This window comes from Biomphalaria glabrata, chromosome 8, assembly GCF_947242115.1.
Source record: "Biomphalaria glabrata chromosome 8, xgBioGlab47.1, whole genome shotgun sequence".
Classification (NCBI taxonomy): Eukaryota; Metazoa; Mollusca; class Gastropoda; family Planorbidae; genus Biomphalaria; species Biomphalaria glabrata.
This window is the reverse complement of record NC_074718.1, coordinates 33,001,300-33,017,161: the sequence shown is the minus strand read 5'-3', so window position 1 is coordinate 33,017,161 and position 15,862 is coordinate 33,001,300. Positions and strand designations below refer to the sequence as shown.

Sequence of the window (15,862 nt, the reverse complement as noted above, 5' to 3'; positions counted from 1 at the left end):
ATTATCAATATCATAGATTTACAAATCATTCATTTGCTTTTTTTTTTTAGTGAGACATTTACACTTAAAATAGTTAGGAGTCTGCTTTCGATTTTTAAATTCATTTGCATATTACCAACTCTCAACCCCTTTGTTAAACTTTTTTTTATGGTTATTTTAATTTTAAAAAAAGGAAAGTTTTTTTTTTCTATATCTCCAGATGTGATATGTATATATATGTATATATATATATATATGTATATATATATATATATATATATATATATAGAGAGAGAGAGAGAGAGAGATATCACAACTGGAGATATAGAAAAACATAAATAAATATATATATGTATATATCATGGGCGTAGCCAGGATTTTTTTTAGGGGGGGGGGATTTTTTCTACCCCCCCCCCCCCAGAATAAAAGTATATATATATATGTATATATATATATGTTTGGATGGATGAATGTGTGTGTGTGTGTGTACATAATTAATCTCTATTACATTCTGACCCTTCATTTTTGGAAGACGTTTATTGTACCCTAGAATAGGTTCTTCCAGTGAAGTGAAAAACTTGTAGACTCTTCGCCCTTGCCTGCAAGGGGTCTGGGGGAGCGCTGAGAGCTCCCCCAGCACGGGGCGGAGCCCTGCCGCCAAGCACTATTTCTGGTTTTGAAAGCCAACAAAATGATATTCTGAGGTATCTACAGTGCATTATCCTGCTATTAAAAAGTTTTATTTCAAAAACCTTATGTGCTATTCTTACTGACTTAGATCCTCTAGCACCGTTCGGCGCATTTACTGGCAAGCTGTTTCCACAAAAATCTGTCACTGGCAATATCAGAAGCCTCTTCCCACCTGCTCTGAGGACCTCCATGAAAGTGTGGCACCAAATTGTACTAGGATGTCATCGCAACTCTTATGCTTAATTCATTTTGACGGAGAACATGTCCGCAAACCTCATGCGACGCTCTGTCACAATCTTACTAAGGGGTCGACTCCCAGTTTGGCATAGGATTTCCTTGATTTAGACCCGATCTCTATAACTGACTCCTAAAATCCGTCTTAGCCATCTTTGTAGAGCCACATTTAGTGCTTTTCAATTTCATTGCACTTTATTAATGGAGCCCATACACTGGTAGACATGTGTAACTTCTCTTGACAATGATCTTGGAATTAGGTGACTATTTTGCTTTAGATGTTATATTGAAAAGGGAAGTTTTATTGTCAAAATCATCTGTTGGGGGATTTTAAGCTAAAATATATCTGGAGTTTGTTTTTTTTTAATTCAAAACCACATTTAGCTACGGTCATAGGATTCTGTGACTGTAGTTTGCTTTAGAAATAATATTGAAGAGAGAGGCTTTCAACCTTAAAACGCTCTGTAGGAGGATTTTAAACTCAAAACTATCTTTAGGGGTTTTAAACTTTTTAAAAGCCATCTGGAGGAGAGGGGTTGAAACTCAAAACCCCCCATTGGCTTGGCTACGCTCAAAGAATTTTAGTGTGCAATTTGATTTTTTTTTTTTATATTGAAGAGGTATTTTTTAGCATCAAACCCCTCTGAAGGGAAATTTAAACTCAAAACACCCAATAGCTTTGGCTAAGCTCATAACATTTTGATTTCAATTTTTTTTTTTTATTGAAGATTTATTTTTTAGTTTCAAACCCCGCTGGTAGGGGGGTTAAACTAAAAACCCCTTTGGCTATGCTCATAGCATTTTGAGTGCGTAATTTGCTTTTTTTTTTTATATTGAAGAGTTATTTTTAGCTTCAAACCCAGCTGAAGAGGGGTTTAAACTCAAATCCCCTTTGGGTTTGCTCATACAATTTTGAGTTTGTAATTTGCTTTTTTATATTGAAGAGGGGTTTATTGTAAATTTTGGAGAGGGTTTAAAATCAAAATCTTCCTTAGATGTGCTCTTGGAATTTTGGGATTGTCGTTTGCATTTTTTTTTGTCTTATAGAAGAGGGGGATTTAAATGCAAAACCCCCTGGTAGGGGGTTTTAAACTCAAAACCCCTTGGTAGTGGGTTTCAAACTCAAAACCCCCTGGTAGGGGGTTTAAAACTCAAAACCCCCTGGTAGGGGGTTTAAAACTTAAAAACCCCTGGTAGGGGGTTTTAAACTCAAAACTGCCTGGTATGGGGTTTCAAACTCAAAACCCCCAGGTAGGGGGCTTTAAACTCAAAACCCCCTTGGCTGTGCTAAGGCAAGCTATGCCCCTGAGATATATAGATATATATCATGGGCGTAGCCGGGTGGGGGGGGGGGATTTCATTTCGGGGGAGCAATTTTTTTTTAAATTTGTTTTAATATTGAAAATTAAGCACATATATGGTATCACATTTGAAAAAAAAAGTTAAACTTTCTTTTAAAATATTTTGGGTATTTATTTTGACAATCATTAGAAATTATGTTGTTTAATTAATTTAAAAAAATATCTTTATTGTATTAGACCTACTTAATTATAAATAAATATCTTTTACAGAGTATATGGTACATTTCTTAATAACAAGTTAATATGTACATTTGGTACTGATGAACAAATTCAAAATAGGTAAATGGCTTTTGTTAGGTTTTTGTAGTTAAACATTTATAATGAAATTTAAAGGAGGCATTGAAGATATCTTATATAAATAAGCAAACTTATAATAATGTTTTAATTTTTTTTTTAACACAACAGCTTTCTTTGAATGGATGCTTTTAGGTTTTGTTTTTTATTGTAGAAGATTGAATGCTTGTTAAGACTTTAACTTCAGAGGAAAGCCTTCTTCTTTTGTATACTCTTCTTTATATTAATGCTTTCCTTTGAGTCTCTTCTGTCTTTCTTGCAGTCTTTGTTAAATCTTGACTTGAAAGTACTTTTGGAAGTCATTTGAACTTTTTTTTTCATTCCACTTACAGATGCTTACAGATAACACCTCATTAGTTCTGAACTCATTTGAATTAATTAAAAAAAGCATTCTGATTTCAATTGTTTTCTTACCTCATTCGTTCATTCATTTCTTTGACTGCAGCATCAGTGCTATACATGTCTTCCAGCACTGTCCAGGATTGTAGTATGAATGATTAAAATTTTTTTCTGCCCTAAAGACTGTGTTTTATTCTCATAACATTTGTCCATTGCAATGATTAGCATGCATATATTGAAATAGTTAGTCAGGAGGTGCAACTTGGGTAGGAATTGCAATGTCCATTGGCCATCAACCTAAAATTACAAACATTATCCTGCCTTATCCTTTTGCAGGCTTGGCGTCTCTACTGAATTATTAAGCCTTGACCTTTATTATTTCTTTTTCGAGTCTGTCATTTGTTTCCCACCTTGGACCTCATGATATATTGGGTGAATAGTTCTAGTTACTATAAATATTCCCTTGTGTCACCCAGGTCACAAAGCCATACAAAAGGATACTAAGTACCTCTGCCAAGGTTGCATTGAATTTTGGTCAAGAGGGAAATGATTTATTTATAGGGAAGAAGGTACACTTGTACAAATTTGTTCTAGCTTACAATATTACATTGTAGAGTAATAATAATTTAGTAGTGGATAAAAATCTGTAATTTCTCTTTACTTCAGATAATAAATGTGTAGCTTCTTTGGAAAGTACTCTTAGTTTGTCAGTTTGTTTTTCATCTGCTGGTAATTTTCTTGACTAATTGTTCTTCGCCACATTACTTTCTTTCATTCAACCTTTCTACTTAATGCTCCTAGAAATTGTTTTATACTGTTTTTCTGCAGTAATATTTAGGTAGAAGCCTTTTTCCATTTTTCTTCAGAATGAACTCTGAATGTCATATAAATTTATTTAAAACTTATTCTCTGTTATTTTAGATGACTATATAAGTTAATTGACATTATTACCTTTGATGTCTACATTAATAATTAATTAATTCTTGTACAGTAATATCGAGCCCTCATGTTATGAACCATACAAAAATGTGATGCATTTGTTACCTGATGGAACTAAAACACAACCATATCTACCATATAAACCCTTTGGTGACAATGGAAAAATCCTCGGTAATAAATATTGTTTAACTTTCATTTGTTAATTGAAGATATTTTTAGTTTTGAAACTTTCTATTAGAAACATAAACAGAGGTTTTCTTCATCTTTAAAATAGAACTTTATTATATTTTCAGAATGTGAAACAGAAATTCCAAATGGAAAATTTATAGATTGTGATTATAAACCTTATTATGTCAGCACTAAGTGCACTTTTAGCTGTAACAGTGGATATCATTCTAAGAGCACAAATGTGAGCTGTCTTCTAATGAAACCACTCAGCAACGTGACTGCTAAATGGTGGCCCATTGATCCATGTCAACCAAGAGAATTTGATGTAACTACAGGTAACTTTAGAGCTGATAATTTTTTTTTGGCCTTGATCTATACTTTTTTTTTCTGCATATTTACCAAGCTATATATCAATCATTAAATAGTTATGCTATCACCTTGTATAATTTAGGAAGATTTTGAAAAAGTTGTTTAAAGTACAAATTTTATTAATCTACTTGATTCTACAAAATGAGAATAAATTATACTTCTAGGGTTATAGAAATAAATTCTGTCATCCAGAAAATGCCAACCACGTCCTCCAAAACTGCTCTCTTTACCAAGAGGCCTGTATAAGACATTGGCCCCAAATCACCCCAATAGAAAGAAAACTATATGGAGAGCTCCCTGATTTGGAAACCACTGCGCAGTCCATCTCATGTATTGGTCTAGTCATATGAACACTCCAACATAACAATGAGAACGATGAGGAAGAAGAAGAAGAAATTCTGTCATTTTAAGTCTCACTAAGAGCTAAGACATCTCAAATCACTTCAATATTATCACACTCACAATGATCCATAAGATTGAATTGAACCAGAGCAGTTGAAGGTGTATTTGTCCATACAAGGTCCTGTAGAAAACTCTTTAATGTATCAAGGTTGCGGACAAAAATCAAAGTTAAGAAGGTACTTACAGGGAACTCCTCTATACTGATGATGCAGCTGTTGTGTCTGACTCTGATACTCAGCTTCAAACCCTGGTTGACAAACTATCTGCTGCTTGCCAGAAGTTAGGCTTAAAATATTAATCAAAGCAAAATAAAATACTAGTTCAGAACACAAATACTGCACCTCACGTAACCATTAATGGCCAACCATTGGAAAAAAATGCTAAATATCTTCCACCTCTGATGCCTAAGGCAGATCTTTAAAATAAGGTGACAAGATAAAATAACCAATGAGGAAGTGCTACGCCTTGGCTGGCTTGACCATGTTCATAGAATTTTAGAAGCTTGACTTCCACAAGACATTCTGTATGGTGATCTAACAGAGGCAGGAGAGCAGCTGGTCGTCCTTTTTTACGGTGTACGGATGTATGCAAACATGGTGTAAAGCTCTTCAAAATCGACACAAGCAGCTGGTAAAAAATGGCACTGGATAGATCCACATGGAGAGCTAGCTTATCTTATCTTATGTAATACAGACCTTACTTCAAAAAAGGAAGGGTACTGGATTGCAGATGCCATACACAACAGTAGTAGAAAAAGGGGGTAAATGCAACAGCGCCTTGTGATTACATATCGCCAAACCTGTGACCGCAGCTGTGTATCAAGGATTATCCTTTTTAGTCACACAAGAAGTTGCAAAGGGAAAACATAGTCTCTGAAGATGTAAAATGCCACAGATTGTGCAGCATAATGGGTACATGAGTCACTTTCTTTAATCTCGTCAAGACTAAGAAAAAGTTGGAAATTGCTTTTCTAGTTCTTCTTGTTATTTAAGGTTTTAAAGTATTATTTTAAAATCTCATATTGGAGGTGCAGTGGCTGAGTGGTAAAGTTTTTGGCTTCTGAACTGAGGGGTCTCAGTTTGAATCCTGATGAAGATTGGGATTTTTTATTTTTGGATCTTTAGGGTGTCTCTGAGTCCACCCTGCTCTAATGGGTACCTGACATTATTTGGGGAAAAGTAAAAGCAGTTGGTCTATGTGTAGGCCACATGACACCCTTGTTAACTATGTGCCACAGAAACAGATGACCTTTACATCATCTGCCCTATAGATTGCAAGGTCCGAAAAACAAGCTTTTTTTTTTCAAACATATTCAGGCAACCTATGCTTTTCTTGGTTAGCACTTGAACATTTTGTTCAAATAGTGTGTTTTTTTGCCCCAAAACACTCATAAATGTTTTATAAGATTCACACATTCCTTCAGAAAAGAAGATTTTTATGGGATAGTTCAAATCTCATGAAGGACAGCAGGGGATGGCAGTGGGCAGGGCCAAACTTGGAACCATCCAATGGCAGTCCAGAGCTTATACCACATGACCACGCAGTCATCCAACTACTTAAGTAAAACAGTGATCACCATCTTGCCAATAATAAATGAGCTTTGTAATTGGCTTCATTGAATAAGTGAATCTGTTTTATGTTGATTTAACCCTATCATTTCTTTCACATTACAATTGATCTTAATTAAGCTTTTTAAAAAAAAAAAGATTTATAATGATTCATTACATCCTAATTTAATGCTCACTTTTATTATATGTAACACATTTTTTGTTCCAATGTTGTGGTTTTATTTTGTTTTCTCTTTTTTAGTTAACACAACTCCTGATGAACCTCCTGGTTCAGCTCCTGTTGTAACTCCTAGTTCACCTCCTGATGAACTTCCTAGTTCAGCTCCTATTGTAACTCCTTTTGAAGCTTCTGGGATTAGTGTACTGTTTACCATTGTGATAGTCTTATCATCTCTATTGGGAGCAGTTGCTTTAATGCTTATTTTCTTTATATTATATAAAAGGAAAGCAGAACAAAGTAAGATTTAAAACTTACAATCTAAGCTCTGTTACATGCAAAATAAAGAATAATTTGAAAACTATGGAATCACCTTAATTTGTTAAGTAGTGTTTTCAATTGACCACTTTACTTTCTTCATATTTCATTGAACAATTGAAAGAATATACATACAATGAATTTTTGTATTTCAACTTTCTTTTAGCTCCACGTACATATAAGATGTCAGAACAAGGTATGTATTAAAATCCTTTTATAAATTTTACATTTATCATTGTAATTTAAAACATTCTCAGGCTAATGTAATAAATTGGCCTATCTTAATTTCTATCAGTCACTTGTTAGTAGAGGACCAATATTAAAAAATAAAATAAAAATGGATAAACTCTAGCTTTAGCTAAAAGAGTTGCTATAGTTAGAAGCACAATCTTCAGTTAAATATATTTTTTAAATATCTATAGACAAAAATAAATTTTACATGGTTACACTGAAGGTCTCTGTATCATTTGGTTTTAAATTACAACCACTTAGTGTAGGCTGGGTGTTTCCTGAGGCTTTTTTTTTTAAATATATAATCCCCGCATTTTAAGGAAGTTTTCGGTCTTGTTGATTTTCTCTAATACTGACATAAAAGGAACATCTGGGTCTAAAGACTGTAACCGGAATATCCATGGGACAAGGTGGGGTTGGCCAATGGTCCATTCTCCGTCATCCACAGAGCTCTCCAAATGAAAATATTCTGCAGTAGACAGCTTAAGGTGAACTGTGCCCTGGGTATGCCCTGGGGAATCATCACACCCTGGATCCAGGCCCCTTCACAATATCACATTCACCAGATCCAGAGAAAAACTTCATGATGGGTTTATATCCAGTAGAAGAGATTAGTGAGACATAGATCTCCGTCTGGAGTAGTGCAATCCAGACCTTCGTCAAAAAGCACCTAGAGGGTGGGGAAGGTCCACTATTATTCGCTTAGTGAAATGCAAGTGGAAAGGCAGTGGGGTTATTTATTACTCTTGGTCATTTCCAAGCCCCGATACCCACACGGGGGAGTCTCGCCACAAAGTGGAGGTTTGGATTCAGAGTTTTCCTTCTCCTAGATGGGTTGCTAAAAGAGTTGCTATAGTTAGAGGCATAATCTTCAGTTAAATATATTTTTTAAATATTTATAGACAAAAATAAATTAGAGAAAGATGAAGCCAGCCAAACAATTAATATTTAGCTTGAGACTGCAGCTTGAGGAAAAGAAGGCTGCCTGGTCCAGTAGTATGCATTTTGGATTGTCATCAGGATGGTTCTAAGTTCCAACCCTTCCTGCTGCTATCCCCTGCTACCTTGCAGGAGGTTTGGTCTAAAACATAAATATCTTCATTTCTAAATCATATAAAATAAACAAGGAGAGTAGCTTAAAATTTTACTAACTACACTATTTTTAATTATTTTTTTAAAACTGATTCTAAAGTATTATTTAAAAAAAAAAAAAAAGCACAAACTAAAAAAGCTTTAAAATTTTTGGTGCTGTTCTGTTTTTCAGAATTAGCATTTGGTGAGCTACCATCTTGTAATCGTAAGGATGCTAATGACAATATTGGCAATGCAGGTTGGTTATTTATTTATCATAATAGTATAATTTTTGAGGATTTTTTTATTTAATTAATTATTTTACCCTTATAAGCTCAAGTTATTTATTTATCATAATAGTATAGTTTTTGAGGATTTGTTTATTTAATTGATAATTTTACCCTTATAAGCTCAGTCCGTTTACTCATGATGAAATTTTCTTAAAATATTCTTGTTCCTTTTGAAAAATAAAAAAGAATTGCTTAAATATTGCTGCATATTTATGGCACCCATAGGAGAAAGCCACTATTCTTTTAGTTTTGTCTGTCGTCTGGAAATTCCAAAAACATGAAGTTCTATTGAGAATTTCATTGTGATAATATTTTCATTATGTAACTGTAACTTTTGGTTTTCTGAAATCAAAACCTTTTTTTTTTTTTCAAATTAAATATGCATATGTTAAAACTGGGGAAATAATTTAAAGCACAGCACATTATTATGAAAGCATATTATATAGTGTTTTATCAAAAATCCAATTTCCCTACAGATTTCATTGTGATAAAATGAGATATGAACACTTATTCTATTCTGAATGAATGCCCTTAGCATTCAAGTATTATAAAATGTACTAGTTAATTATATATCCTTTTTTATAATGATATATTTACTTAGGTGATTCTAAATACTAGTGAATTATATGTTCTTTGTTGTTATATATTGACTTAGGTGATCCTGAATACTAGTTAATTATGTGTCCTTTTTTAATGATATATTTATTTAGGTGATTCTGAATTCTTCAGAGATAAACAAGTTCAACATTTTAAAATGGAAGGTATCTAATTCAATAATGTCAAGCATGTGTCTCAAATAAGATTTTGATTTTATTATAAATTAATAAACACTGTCGAATTTTATTGCAAATAGATGCATATAGCTGAAATAGCAGCACTAGAAAACCATAATTTGAGAGAAAAATGAGGTAGATAAGGTATATATATGCTAAAACTACTTGATGAAAATAGGGATATATGTATTCAGGAACCTTCAAGAGCCTTCACAAAGCTTTGTGTTATTTATGTTGAACTAGTTATAATTATTAGAAATGACATTTTGGGGTTCACACTATGGTTGGATTAGACTACCATGTCTCTCAAATCATCTTCTATGTTTCTTTTTAATGTTTGAGGTTTATGCAACATTTTTATGAATTATTTTCTGCAATTTTTCAGAGGAAAATCCAACGGAAGCATCAACGTTTCTGTCACACCCTAGTGATAAAGGTAATCCCAGGATTTGTATATTAATTTTAAATCAAAAATCATGTAAGTAATCTAAGATTTGCAATGAAAATGCACATTAATCCTCCCCCCCCCCCCCACCCACCCTCCCAGAAATTATATAATATAGAGGGGTCATGGATTTTTTTTATTTTTTTTTAGAAACCTTTACCGAGCAACAATTTTTTTTTTAAATAAAAAGAATCTATTCCCTGTTGCTGAATACTTACAAATGCAGTGTCAGTGTTTTTAGAATTAATAAAATGTATGAACATTTCAAATTGTGAATCACTTAAGTTGTCTTCTATCAGAAGTAGAAATTCTTAAATTGAAATGGATAATACACTTGTGTGACTGTGAAGAGTAACACTCTGGTGGTTCCACATTAACTGTTCAGATATAGCTAAGTCTAGTGTAGTGTAAAGATTGACTAAATGTTTATTTCATCAAATTTCTAGTAGATTGAATCTATTTTAAATTTGCCAACTTGTACTTTTAATGTATTCCCTCAAATTGTAATGTCTGTGTCATATTTTGTTTTTGTAAATCCTGACCTTAAGATTTGATATATTCTAAATGCTTTGTTCTTTTACTTCCAGTGGACATTTATACTGATAAGGATGTTAAAAAAGGAACTTCTGCTCTTTTACATGGTTACACTGAAGGTATCTGTATCATTTGGTTTTAAATTACAACCACCAAAATATGCTATTGACAAGAAAAGTTTGTTTTGGTCCCTTTAGATATATATATATATTTACATTTATTTTATTTTATTTATTACAGATAAACTTGATCGAATTGAAAAAGAAATTAATAACCTTCAGAAAACATTAATATATGATGAGAAACAAGAATCTGCTGATAAGACTTTTTCTTGTAAGTATAAAAACATTTTAAGGAAAAAAAAATATGTCAGTAATTTTTTTAAGTAGAAAAATATTTTTCTTAGCAATTGCTGAAGTATAATGTTAAGAATGCTTTTAACCCAATTTTTTTTTTATTGCATTCCAAATGCAAACATAATCAATAAATATCTTTCTGTTTACCAAGTAAACATTTTTTAAACAATAACATTACAGGACTTTCATCAATATATTAGAAATATTAGATTTATAATTGTAAACATTTCTAAGCTGTCATGGATAATGAGAAAAAGAGAAAAAAAAATATTGTTGCTTCTGTGAAAGGAAGAATTAAGTTTGTTATGAAGAACTTTACACCTAGTGAACCTTAAAAAACATTTTCTTTATATAATTGAGAAATCTCATTCAGAGCCTAGTAAGTTTCCCCAAATCAGTGAGAATCTACCTATTTGAGAACCTGCCTGTCAGGGATGCTCAGTAATTAACCTAGTCAACTACTTTAAATGTTAAATAGAATGTCCTATTAGTTTTAATGTTCTAACATTTTCATTAATTAAGAGTTAAAATTGGCTCATGCATTACTAACAAGTAAGTTTTTCTAGGTCCAATGTAGTTTTGTGGATGCTTTTAAATATTTTAAATATTAATGTATATGTAAATTCTTATTGCAGTTTTAGATGAGATAGAGTGTCCTGTCAAGTCCCTAGACAGCTGCTGTCCTATACAAGTTCAAGGTAAGGTCATATAGAACTCAATTTTTTTGGGTGCGCCTCAGCTGTGGTCTTTATCTTAAGCATCTATGTCTCTTCATGGTAAACACTCTAAATACTCTAGGAAGGCCTATGAATATAAGGAAAATAGTCACTACATTTATACAGAATAATTTGCCTTGCTAGTTTTCACATTCAATTCATCTAAGATGCCATTAGCATTCTGGTAGAACAGTTCAATGAATAAAAATACACTAACAATCTCTCAGATGGTTACAGCACACAAAGGAGAGCATTAGAACTCACATCTAGCTACAGACACATTAAATATAGGTTAAACTGACAGATCATCTTTCTGACTTATAATACTATTATTTGAGGCTTAAAAAAATAATCAGACTCTAAAATTCTTAAATCAAATTCTTAAGACAGCAGTCACAAATCACAGCATTAAAAAATCTGTCAAAGACAGTATCTGCCTAAGAAAAGTGGAGGGCTTTGGGTACCTAAAAAATCTCAGTAACAACAAAACATGACACAAGTCAAGAGAATGATGATGAATAACCAACAATCTCCTCTTAAGTGAATCCCACTGTACATACCTCAAGAAAAATGAAACAACTGACAAACTGGCCAAACATTTGTGAATAGTCAAGAAGTCAGAAGTACAACTCTAGAATAAAAAACACTCTTATAGCAGAAGAAATTATAATACCTAACTCAAAAAATATAGAATCAACATTTTGTAAAATTAATACCACCTCAACATCCCTAATAATAGGCAGCATTTACAGACCACCAAATTCTAGTTTAGAATACATGCAGGAACTATGTAATCAGATTACTACACTTAAAGAGACAAATAAAAATGCAGTTTTTTTGGATTATGGGTGATTTCAACCTACCTGATATAAATTGGAAAACACTAACCATAGATAAACACCAAAACCTTAAGGACATAAATGAGCTTTTCATAGAAACTTTACACAACCTAGGTTTAGATCAAATCATTAGAAAGCCAACTAGATTAAACAACACATTAGATCTCTTCTTAACCAACAGACCTGGATTAGTAGTTGATTATGATATTATCCCTGGTCTATCAGACCATGAGATCATAAAAATACACAGTCAGATAAAAGCAGTAGCCAATACAAAACCCAAAAGAAAAATCTTACTCTGGAATAAATGTAACCTAACACAACTACACCAAGCTGCATTAAACTTTCAACAAACATTCTTATTAGAAAAAGACATTAACCAACCAGTCGATGACCTCTGGAATTTCATTAAAAACCATCTTAAAAGCATTATAGATAATCATATACCAACTAAATACACATCAAACAAAATAAATAAATGCTGATTTAATAATAGACTAAAGAAGCTTTGTAAACAGAAGGAAAACCTATATAGAAAATTTAAAGAAACTAATGCAGAAAGAGTTTACAAAAAGTATATAAAAATTAAACACTTAACCCAAAAAGTAAGCAGACAGCTGCAGAGTGAATACATAAACAATGTAATATCTAAAGATAACAACAAAAACCTATGGTCATACATTAAGTCTAAGAAAATGGAAACAACAGGCGTAGCGCCATTAAAAGATGAACATAACATAATAGATAATGATAATGAAACTAAAGCAAATATTCTAAACAAATACTTTGCATCAGCATTCTCAGCCCCAGGAGACAAAGACATATTACTGAATTTGAACCAAGTAGACAACATAGAAGATATAGTAGTACAAGAAAATGGAATTCAAAAACTATTAGCCAACACCAAACCAAATAAAGCTTCTGGACCTGATGGTATTCCAGCTAGATTACTCAAAGAACTAAGTAAAGAGCTAGCCCCAGTGTTCAAAATACTCTTTCAGGCTTCACTTAACCAGGGCAGAGTACCAAAGGACTGGAAAGAAGCTAATGTCACCCCCCTATTTAAAAAAGGAGAAAAATCTGACCCAGGAAACTACAGACCAGTATCACTTACCAGCATCACATGTAAAATCCTAGAACACATAATATGTAGCAACATCATAAACCACTTAGACAAACATAATGTCCTCACACCATACCAACATGGCTTTAGGAAATATAGATCATGTGAAACACAACTAATAGGACTAATTGATGATTTTTCAAAAGGTTTAGATAATAGTGAACAAATAGATGCTATCTTACTAGATTTTTCTAAGGCTTTTGACAAAGTTCACCACCATAGTTTGCTTAAAAAATTAAAATATTTCGGCATTAATGGTCCACTGCATCAGTGGATTAAAGACTTTCTGATAGGTAGAGAACAAACTGTAATAATAAATGGCTCTAAATTAACAACAATAACAGTAAACTCAGGTGTACCTCAAGGAACAGTCTTGGGTCCACTACTATTTTTAATTTACATAAATGATTTACCAAATTGCATTACTTCAGGAACAAAAGTCAGATTATTTGCAGATGATTGCATAATATATAGAACAATAAAAACAACACAAGACACAGATATTTTACAAAGAGAATTAGATGAATTACAGAAATGGGAATCAAATTGGAGCATGTCTTTCCACCCAGAAAAATGTCAGTTGTTAAGAGTAACAAAAAAACTAAAACAAATTAATTCCACTTATCTTATTCATGGCAAACCAGTAACACAGACTAAAAACGCAAAATACCTAGGTGTTATAATAAATGAAAAACTGTCATGGAATCCACATATTGATGAAACTACAAAAAAATCAAACAAAGCATTAGGATTTATTAAAAGAAATTTCTATAAATCAAATAAGAACATAAAACTAAAATGTTATTTAACCTTGGTTAGGCCAATAATAGAATATGCATCCTCTGTTTGGGACCCCTCAACTCAAGAAAACATTAAGAAACTAGAACAGACACAAAATAGAGCAGTGCGATTCATAATAAACGAATATTCACATTTGACTAGAGTAACACCTTTAGTAAAATCACTAAATTTAGAAAGCCTTCAGGACAGAAGGCTCAAAAGTAAAGTAGCAATAATACATAAAACACTGAACCATAATCTTCAAATACAAAACCAAAATTTAATAAAATACTCTGAAAGACACAAAGATAAAGGCACATTCCTCGTCCCATATGCTAGGACAAATTTGTACAAATACTCCTTCTTTCCTAGTGCTATTAGAGCATGGAATGGGTTGCCTGAGCTAGCCAGGAAAACCAGTGACTTGGCAGAATTTAAGTCATTGGTTAATATGCATGACTAAATGCATGACGCGTAGGACGTAATCATCTTCTTTTTTGAAGTAACGTCTGTATTATATAAGATAAGATAAGAATAGGTATAGAAAATTAAAGAGAATAACAGGCAAAGATGGTTGAACTCCCACCCGAGCTTAAAGAAACATGATTTAGAATTTTTGGCCTCTGGACTAGGCACATTAAAACATATATTGCAGGATGCAAATTCAAAAATTCAAACTAGTGAAACTTACCTCTGAGGAGTAATAAAAGAGAATGCTGATCATATGCTTGAAGCCTGTATACTTTGATAGCAGTTGATATAATTATTTTGTACATATGTAAATATCATTGTAATTACTTAAATACCTGTATATATATAATTTTTCTTATGTTATTTAATCAAGCTTTGTTTCTTTGGTTTGTTTTTTTCATCCTGAAGGTAAATGTGACGTGAACATAAAGTTTTTGTTGAATCAAAACATCAATTACAAAGGCAAACTTAGAGGTGAGCTAGAACTCATTGATGGTCGTCCACTCGCACACAGTTTAGCTGGCTATGCCAGATGTCACTGGAAAGACTTGGGCTATGCTTCTGTAAATCAGGTCAAGGTTATTGAGTAAGTTTCTATAGTAAAGACTTTTATTTTGCTTATGTTAATTTAAAGAGCTACTAGTAACAAGCCAGCTTGGCAAATATAGAGTCGGGGTACTTTTAATTGGTATTTTTTGTTTGGTTTAGTAAAGTTGGTATTCTGATTCAGATATTTTTCTCATTGGATTTATTTAATATAAAATAATAAATAATACTAAATTTATTCCAATTATTTTCTCAAATGTTTTAATTTTGAATGCTGTGAACAATCATATTTGACAATCAACTGCTCGTTAGTGCTTTGATAAACTAATTTATTTGAGGTAGAAGATTTCAATGCTTGGTTGTTTTTTTTTCTTTTTCACTTGTAACATTTTCTCTCTTTTTAATTGAAATCACAAATGTTTTTTTGTCCAAGCACAAAACTTTCACTTTAAATAACTTTTGATTTTGTTATAATAGTTTAAAATTATGCAAGGTCTATTTATTTATATTTATTTACCTTTATTCTTTCTAACCATCGTATAAAGAGCATATAAAATATTCACATAAATACTTTTTTTTTTGTTTGATGCTTATTCTCTGCTGAATTATTTCTCAGATAAATCATTTAATTTTTTTGTGCTAAATTTTTACTCTTTTGGTGTTTTTTTTTCCCAAGCGAATTTTGTTCAGCACTCTAAATATGTTACTCCTCATTTTAGAGACTCCAGTGATCAATAATTTGCTCAATAATTTTTTTTCTTTTTGACTCATAATCTTTAACTCTTAAAAGGCTTATCTAAAATCTATTTTATCTTTTCAACCAACTGAATTGTGAAATATTCCAAGCTTTTCATACCTTATTTCCCACT

General features: G+C 32.2%; 1 protein-coding gene across 6 annotated transcripts in view; it reads left to right on the top strand.

Moving 5' to 3' along the window:
- Positions 1 to 15,862, top strand: part of LOC106069331 (uncharacterized) — a 39,444-nt gene that overhangs the window by 18,096 nt on the left and 5,486 nt on the right. For 5 of the 6 annotated variants that reach the window (XM_056038213.1, XM_056038212.1, XM_056038210.1 and 2 more), the window contains exons 2-13: positions 2,475 to 2,543; positions 3,889 to 4,007; positions 4,130 to 4,339; positions 6,585 to 6,800; positions 6,985 to 7,014; positions 8,314 to 8,379; positions 9,121 to 9,171; positions 9,569 to 9,619; positions 10,216 to 10,281; positions 10,403 to 10,495; positions 11,154 to 11,216; positions 14,856 to 15,033. In XM_056038213.1, coding sequence (XP_055894188.1) covers positions 3,929 to 4,007; positions 4,130 to 4,339; positions 6,585 to 6,800; positions 6,985 to 7,014; positions 8,314 to 8,379; positions 9,121 to 9,171; positions 9,569 to 9,619; positions 10,216 to 10,281; positions 10,403 to 10,495; positions 11,154 to 11,216; positions 14,856 to 15,033 — 1,103 coding nt within the window. In that variant the 5' untranslated portion in view covers positions 2,475 to 2,543; positions 3,889 to 3,928. The remainder of the gene's footprint in view (positions 1 to 2,474; positions 2,544 to 3,888; positions 4,008 to 4,129; positions 4,340 to 6,584; positions 6,801 to 6,984; positions 7,015 to 8,313; positions 8,380 to 9,120; positions 9,172 to 9,568; positions 9,620 to 10,215; positions 10,282 to 10,402; positions 10,496 to 11,153; positions 11,217 to 14,855; positions 15,034 to 15,862) is intronic. The other variant, XM_056038211.1, reaches the window with a different exon arrangement.